The 8,186-nt window shown below is 48.0% G+C and overlaps 1 protein-coding gene across 2 annotated transcripts; it reads right to left on the bottom strand.

The window, feature by feature from the left end:
* Positions 1-869: 869 nt before the first annotated feature.
* LOC307128137 (small integral membrane protein 44-like) lies at positions 870-6,967 on the bottom strand. 2 transcript variants are annotated; one of them, XR_013816744.1, is made up of 2 exons: positions 6,762-6,967; positions 870-1,332 (listed from the first exon to the last, which is right to left on the bottom strand). XR_013816744.1 is itself a non-coding variant. In XM_079819759.1 (2 exons), the coding sequence occupies exons 1-2, from the start codon at positions 6,521-6,523 to the stop codon at positions 1,181-1,183; spliced, it is 396 nt and encodes a 131-aa protein (XP_079675885.1). In that variant the 5' UTR covers positions 6,524-6,541; the 3' UTR covers positions 870-1,180. The 2 variants fall into 2 exon arrangements, 1 of the variants encoding a protein (XP_079675885.1); XM_079819759.1 differs by lacking the exon at positions 6,762-6,967 and adding an exon at positions 6,280-6,541.
* Between the last annotated feature and the right edge of the window lie 1,219 nt (positions 6,968-8,186).

Below are 8,186 nucleotides of genomic sequence, written 5' to 3'. Positions count from 1 at the left end.
GCTGGTGTCAGGGGTGTGGTGAGCTGGTGTCAGGGGTGTGGTGAGCTGGTGTCAGGGGTGTGGTGAGCTGGTGACAGGGGTGTGGTGAGCTGGTGTCAGGGGTGTGGTGAGCTGGTGTCAGGGGTGTGGTGAGCTGGTGTCAGGGGTGTGGTGAACTGGTGACAGGGGTGTGGTGATCTCGTGACAGGGGTGTGGTGAGCTGGTGTCAGGGGTGTGGTGAACTGGTGACAGGGGTGTGGTGATCTCGTGACAGGGGTGTGGTGAGCTCGTGTCAGGGGTGTGGTGAACTGGTGACAGGGGTGTGGTGATCTCGTGACAGGGGTGTGGTGAACTGGTGTCAGGGGTGTGGTGAGCTGGTGACAAGGGTGTGGTGAGCTGGTGTCAGGGGTGTGGTGAGCTGGTGTCAGGAGTGTGGTGAACTGGTGTCAGGGGTGTGGTGATCTCGTGACAGGGGTGTGGTGAGCTGGTGTCAGTGGTGTGGTGAGCTGGTGTCAGGGGTGTGGTGAGCTGGTGACAAGGGTGTGGTGAGCTGGTGTCAGGGGTGTGGTGAGCTGGTGTCAGGGGTGTGGTGAGCTGGTGTCAGGGGTGTGGTGAGCTGGTGTCAGGGGTGTGGTGAGCTGGTGTCAGGGGTGTGGTGAGCTCGTCCCATCATACGTCACGCCAAGACCTACAACTTCCAATAAGAAAATTAAACTGCAGTTGCCGCCGTTCAACCTTAAGAGGGCAGCACTCAGATGGTTTTACACCATATATTATAGAATTAAAACACTTTATACCCAAATGTCAAAACATTTACTCGAATCAATGAACAGCACTAGACAGGCATTAGAATAATCTAAAGATCATGAAGATGAGTCGACACAAGCTGTGGGTTCCTAACGAGGACAGGCTTTAATTCTATATCTCACTTACATTATATACACAGTGCCAAAATATAAACCATCCCAGAATTCATTTTAATGAGGTAGGGGAAGTCAGAAATTACACTGATGGCATCACATGACCATCTCATTTACATTGATGACATCACATGGCCATCTCATTTACATTGATGACATCACATGACCATCTTATTTACACTGATGACATCACCTTCCTTACATACAGACTGTAATCTACAGGGATTCCTACAGCAGGAGTAGCATCAGGCCGGGTGTAAGCGCTCGAGCTGTGTGGAGACTCATAGGGACGTGATGTAGTGGTGCTGAAGGTGGGCGGTGCTGATGAACCCCGGCAGAAGCCCGGCTCGCTCTTCCTCCATCCCGACCTTCTCCTCCTCATCACAGCCTCTCTCAGCGTCACCGGCTGCAGGTTTAGGGCCAAAGACCCAGTCTGAGAGAGAGAGAGAGAGAGAACCAGATCATATGAAGGGGCAGACACCAAAATATGTGTGTGTGTGTGTGTGTGTGTGAGAGAGAGAGAGAGAGAGAGAGAGAGAGAGAGAGAGAGCAAGAGAGAGGAGTGTGTGTGTGTGTGTGTGTGTGTGAGAGGGAGAGAGAGAGAGAGAGAGAGAGAACCAGATCATATGAAGGGGCAGACACCAAAATATGTGTGTGTGTGTGTGTGTGTGTGTGAGAGAGAGAGAGAGAGAGAGAGAGAGAGAGAGAGAGCAAGAGAGAGGAGTGTGTGTGTGTGTGTGTGTGTGTGTGTGAGAGGGAGAGAGAGAGAGAGAGAGAGAGAGAGAGAGAGAGGAGTGTGTGTGTGTGTGTGTGTGTGTGTGTGTGTGTGTGTGTGTGTGTGTGTGTGTGTGTGTGTGTGTGTGTGTGTGTGTTGTGTGTGTGTGTGTGTAAGAGAGTGTGTGAGTGTACAGTGGATATAACAACTGGTTACTGTGATGTAAAAAGGATAAAATATAAGTTAATATTATTAAACACCAATCAGGCATAACATTAAAGGGTTAGTTCACCCAAAAATGAAAATTCTGTCATTAATTACTCACCCTCATGTCGTTGGACACCCGTAAGACCTCCGTTCATATTCGGAACACAAATGAAGATATTTTAGTTGAAAGCTGATGCTGAGAAAGGCTTCACACAGGCCTCCATTGGCATTCAGTACATTGACACTTCCAAGATCCATGAAAGGCACTTAAAACGCCGTTACAAAGTCCATCTCACCACAGTGGCTCTACAATAATCATACAATGCGACGACAATAGTTTTTGTGCGCAAAAAAAAATCAAAATAACACCTTTATCCAACTTGTTCTCGACTTCCGTGTATGCCTCCACGACGCATGCGCGAGAATATGACGCAGATCCGGCGTTCGGACACATGACCCAGAAGCGATTTGTTTACGAGCAGAGGAAGACGCGCGTGTCTAAGCTGTTGGATTCTACATTGATCGTGCTTTAGGTCTCGGCGTAGTGCTCAAAATGGGGTTAGAGTGTGCATTTCATGGAATCCCGAGCCCCGGCGCTACGTCATATTCTCGCGCATGCGTCGTGGAGACACACGCGGAAGGCAATAACAAGCTGGATAAAGGTGTTCTTTTGATTTTTTTTTGCGCACAAAAACTATTGTCGTCGCATTGTATGATTATTGTAGAGCCACTGTGGTGAGATAGACTTTGTAACGACGTTTTAAGTGCCTTTCATGGATCTTGGAAGTGTCAATGTACTGAATGCCAATGGAGGCCTGTGTGAAGCCTTTCTCAGCATCAGCTTTCAACTAAAATATCTTCATTTGTGTTCCGAATATGAACGGAGGTCTTACGGGTGTCGAACGACATGAGGGTGAGGAATTAATGACAGAATTTTCATTTTTGGGTGAACTAACCCTTTAAGACCAAATATACTTCCTATTATTGTGTTGGTCCCCTGACCCGTCTCTGATGGCTGTGCCGCCCCATACTCCACAAACTGAGATGCTCTGTGTATTCTGAGCCCTTTCTATCAGAACCAGCATTAACTTCTGGAGCAGTTTGAGCTCCAGTAGCTCGTCTGTTTGATCAACCACACGGGCATCAATGAGCCTCGGCCGCCCATGACCCTGTGGCCGGTTCTCCACTGGTCCTTCATGACCCTGTGGCCGGTTCTCCTCTGGTCCTTCATGACCCTGTGGCCGGTTCTCCACTGGTCCTTCATGACCCTGTGGCCGGTTCTCCACTGGTCCTTCATGACCCTGTGGCCGGTTCTCCACTGGTCCTTCATGACCCTGTGGCCGGTTCTCCACTGGTCCTTCATGACCCTGTGGCCGGTTCTCCACTGGTCCTTCATGACCCTGTGGCCGGTTCTCCTCTGGTCCTTCATGACCCTGTGGCCGGTTCTCCACTGGTCCTCCATGACCCTGTGGCCGGTTCTCCACTGGTCCTCCATGACCCTGTGGCCGGTTCTCCACTGGTCCTTCATGACCCTGTGGCCGGTTCTCCTCTGGTCCTTCATGACCCTGTGGCCGGTTCTCCTCTGGTCCTTCATGACCCTGTGGCCGGTTCTCCACTGGTCCTTCATGACCCTGTGGCCGGTTCTCCACTGGTCCTTCATGACCCTGTGGCCGGTTCTCCTCTGGTCCTTCATGACCCTGTGGCCGGTTCTCCTCTGGTCCTTCATGACCCTGTGGCCGGTTCTCCTCTGGTCCTTCATGACCCTGTGGCCGGTTCTCCACTGGTCCTTCATGACCCTGTGGCCGGTTCTCCTCTGGTCCTTCATGACCCTGTGGCCGGTTCTCCTCTGGTCCTTCATGACCCTGTGGCCGGTTCTCCTCTGGTCCTTCATGACCCTGTGGCCGGTTCTCCTCTGGTCCTTCATGACCCTGTGGCCGGTTCTCCACTGGTCCTTCATGACCCTGTGGCCGGTTCTCCACTCCACTGGTCCTCCATGACCCTGTGGCCGGTTCTCCTCTGGTCCTTCATGACCCTGTGGCCGGTTCTCCTCTGGTCCTTCATGACCCTGTGGCCGGTTCTCCACTCCACTGGTCCTTCATGACCCTGTGGCCGGTTCTCCTCTGGTCCTTCATGACCCTGTGGCCGGTTCTCCTCTGGTCCTTCATGACCCTGTGACCGGTTCTCCACTGGTCCTTCATGACCCTGTGGCCGGTTCTCCACTGGTCCTCCATGACCCTGTGGCCGGTTCTCCTCTGGTCCTTCATGACCCTGTGGCCGGTTCTCCACTGGTCCTTCATGACCCTGTGGCCGGTTCTCCACTGGTCCTCCATGACCCAGTGGCCGGTTCTCCACTGGTTCTCCACTTTTGATAGAGACTGGCCACTGCAGACCGGGAACAGCCCACAAGAGCTGCAGTTCTGGAGATGCTCTGAGCCGTCACAATCTGGCCCTTGTCAAACTCACTCAAATCCTCACTCTTGCCCATTTCTCCTGCTTCTAACACATAAACTCTGAGGACAACATGTTCACTTGCTGCTAATATATCCCACCCACTAACAGAGATCATCAGTGCTATTCACTTCACATGTCATAATGTTATGCCTGATCGGTGTATGTGTCTTATTCTAGCTATTATCATGCGTGTTCATATTGCTCTACCAGGAATATACCGATAAATATTTGTGGTTAATATCAAGCATTCAAAATACAGTAAAACACATGTTCCATCAGCCCTGAACTAAACGTGTGAGCCATCAGTTCATGCAGATGTTTACAAAAAACTACAGATGTTTCTGAGCCGCAGTCAAACACGGCACTCGATGCAGAAGTGCAGTAATGAAGCGCTTTCAGTGATCTACACGTGTGAAGAGCGTCAGTGAACGAGCTAAACATCACACAGTCAGAGCTGAGCCACATCTGCGAAGCAAAGGATCTGAAGAACCGTTTAACTGATCACTCGCAATCAAAACACTCAGACAGGAAGACGACTGTAGGAAGATGCACAGCATCAGAAGAACCGAGAGGACGGGATCTTCAGTTATTATTGTGCATCACCATCTGTGAGCTAGAGCTTCATCAGGACAGGAGAACTGCCATTCTGCCGCCCACTACGAGCACGAATCGAAAACGAGCTCACATACACTCACCTAAAGGATTATTAGGAACACCTGTTCAATTTCTCATTAATGCAATTATCTAATCAACCAATCACATGGCAGTGTCTTCAATGCATTTAGGGGTGTGGTCCTGGTCAAGACAATCTCCTGAACTCCACACTGAATGTCGGAATGGGAAAGAAAGGAGATTTAAGCAATTTTGAGCGTGGCATGGTTGTTGGTGCCAGACGGGCCGGTCTGAGTATTTCACAATCTGCTCAGTTACTGGGATTTTCACACACAACCATTTCTAGGGTTTACAAAGAATGGTGTGAAAAGGGAAAAGCATCCAGTATGCGGCAGTCCTGTGGGAGAAAATGCCTTGTTGATGCTAGAGGTCAGAGGTCATGGGCCGACTGATTCAAGCTGATAGAAGAGCAACTTTGACTGAAATAACCACTCGTTACAACCGAGGTCTGCAGCAAAGCATTTGTGAAGCCACAACACACACAACCTTGAGGCGGATGGGCTACAACAGCAGAAGACCCCACCGGGTACCACTCATCTCCACTACAAAGAGGAAAGAGAGGCGACAATTTGCACCAGCTCACCAAAATTGGACAGTTGAAGACTGGAAAAATGTTGCCTGGTCTGATGAGTCTGGATTTCTGTTGAGACATTCAGATGGTAGAGTCAGAATTTGACGTAAACAGAATGAGAACATGGATCCATCATGCCTTGTTCCCACTGTGCAGGCTGGTGGTGGTGGTGTAATGGTGTGGGGGATGTTTTCTTGGCACACTTTAGGCCCCTTAGTGCCAATTGGGCATGGTTTAAATGCCACGGCCTACCTGAGCATTGTTTCTGCCCATGTCCATCCCTTTATGAGCACCATGTCCCCATCCTCTGATGGCTACTTCCAGCAGGATAATGCACCGTCACAAAGCTCCAATCATTTCAAATTGGTTTCTTGAACATGACAATGAGTTCACTGGACTAAAATGGCCCCACAGTCACCAGATCTCAACCCAATAGAGCATCTTTGGGATGTGGTGGAACGGGAGCTTCGTGCCCTCGATGTGCATCCCACAAATCTCCATCAACTGCAAGATGCTCTCCTATCAATATGGCCAACATTTCTAAAGAATGCTTTCAGCACCTTGTTGAGTCAATGCCACGTAGAATTAAGGCAGTTCTGAAGACCAAAGGGGGTCAAACACAGTATTAGTGTGTGTTCCTAATAATCCTTTAGGTGAGAGTATATCCGAGTCACAGTTTCACTATCAAATGTGACGGACAGGAGAGAACGGAAACACAACACGGGTCACTCGGGTCACACGGGTCACTCGGGTCACATGGGTACCTGCCAGGTCATGCAGGAGGTCGTTTATCAGGTGACCCACGATGGCATACGTGGCCAGAAGCACCAGCAGCAGCCCGGCGGTCATGTACAGCACGTGTGGCGGCAGAGAGAAGGAGTCGCGCGCCGGAGGCCGGAAATCCACGAAGAGAGACGCGTCTTCGCCGTCAGACTGCAGAGAGCGATGAGGACGAGACGCCCACCCGAGCCTCTCGCCTCCCGAACCAGACGAGGAAAGGAAGTCCATGTCGATCACTTCCCTCTCCCAACACTCAATGAACCACAAAACGAGAACGAGAGAGAGAGACTCAGCTCACCGCATTAAGAAGGGAAAGAAGGGTTTCTAATAACAATGCCTGGATTACAGGAGCTGCAGATTAAACCCGTTTTAATCCAATCCTGAATCCAGCGGACAAAACATTCCCAAGATTATGAGAAAAAGCTCCAGAGAGAGAGACCTCAGAGACACATAAACACAGTCTTACCTTCATAGGAGATCTAAGACTAAACTGATCCGCCGGACTCTTCTCTATTCCGGAGAAACTTCCTCTGGCTCTCCCATGTTTAACCTCATGAGCTCGTACATGAGAAACGTCCACTCCACGATGGTCATGCCGACGTTGAACACGACGATCAGAATCATTAACCAGTGCACCATACTCGTCTCCTCACACACAGCCTGTGTGCATCCGTGCGATATGCCATATGCTATAATCCATTGATGGTATTTGAAAACGTCATCATAAGCATCTCTAAAACTAATCCAACAGTTTATCTAACAAGCCTCCTGCACAGATCCCATAATGCCCTGGTCCTGGAGCCCCTCAGACTCCCTGTGCCGGATCTGACGCTCAAAACCAAAACCTTCTTCAGTGAAATAAAGACAAACAGAGCTCATGGTATTTGGCCAGAGCCGGCCCAAGCCTTTATGGGGCCCTAAGCAGAACTTTATTTGGGGGCCCCTCAGTGCCACCAATACGACTGACTATTGTGAGTTCTTGATCATTCGCTCACCCATTATCAATGTTATTAGATGTAGCTGTGTTGATTTCATCATGTCTGGCGGTCATGTTTTTACCCTTATGTTTTTTTAATTGTAACAGTAGCAAACCCACAGGAGTGATCAGGTGTTAACTTGCACTTTAATATTCAAAGTCTCTTTTAAAAGAAGCCTCTTATGATGAATATGCTCACAATTTTTGCCCCAGAATTATTTGATGACTAAAAAGTTCAAAAGAACAGCATTTCTGACTGTCTGTTAAGAAATGTTCCGAATCGTAGTTTGAGATCCTCTAGCGCTAATCTTCTGGCACATTATTCAGTGAATCATAAACTTCTTTTAGTCAATATGCTCCAAATATTGGGAATTCTCTAATGAAGTAACAGAGGCTCCAAGCATTCATATTTTTAAAAGGCGGGTTAAGACGTATCTTTTTAAAGCTGCTTATCAGAATTAAAACATTGTGTGAAGGTTTTATTACTGATATTGAGGTGACATTGTCAATTTCTTTATCTTTTATTTTACATTTTGAATCGTATGTTGCTTTTGTTGTTTAATCTTTTATATTGATGTTGTGTGAATTTGTATTCCTATTATTTATTTTTATGATTGTGAAGCACTTTGAGTTGCATTTATGTATGAAAAGTGCTTTACAAATAAATGTTTATTATTGTTATTATTATTTATCTGAAATAGAAAGCTTTCAAATAATCCTAAAAACATTTTTTTACACAACTGTTTTCAACACTGATAATAATCATAAATGTGTGTTGATCATCAGATCCTCATATGAGAATGATTAATGAAGGATCATGTGACACTGAAGACTGGAGGAATGATGATAAATTCAGCTTTGATCACAGGAATAAATGACACTGTACTATATATTCACATAGAGAACAGCTATTTT

The sequence above is a fragment of the Gobio gobio genome (assembly GCF_949357685.1).
Source record: "Gobio gobio genome assembly, chromosome: 6".
Taxonomy (NCBI): Eukaryota; Metazoa; Chordata; class Actinopteri; order Cypriniformes; family Gobionidae; genus Gobio; species Gobio gobio.
The sequence above is the reverse complement of the archived record's forward strand: the minus strand, read 5'-3'. Positions and strand labels throughout refer to the sequence as shown.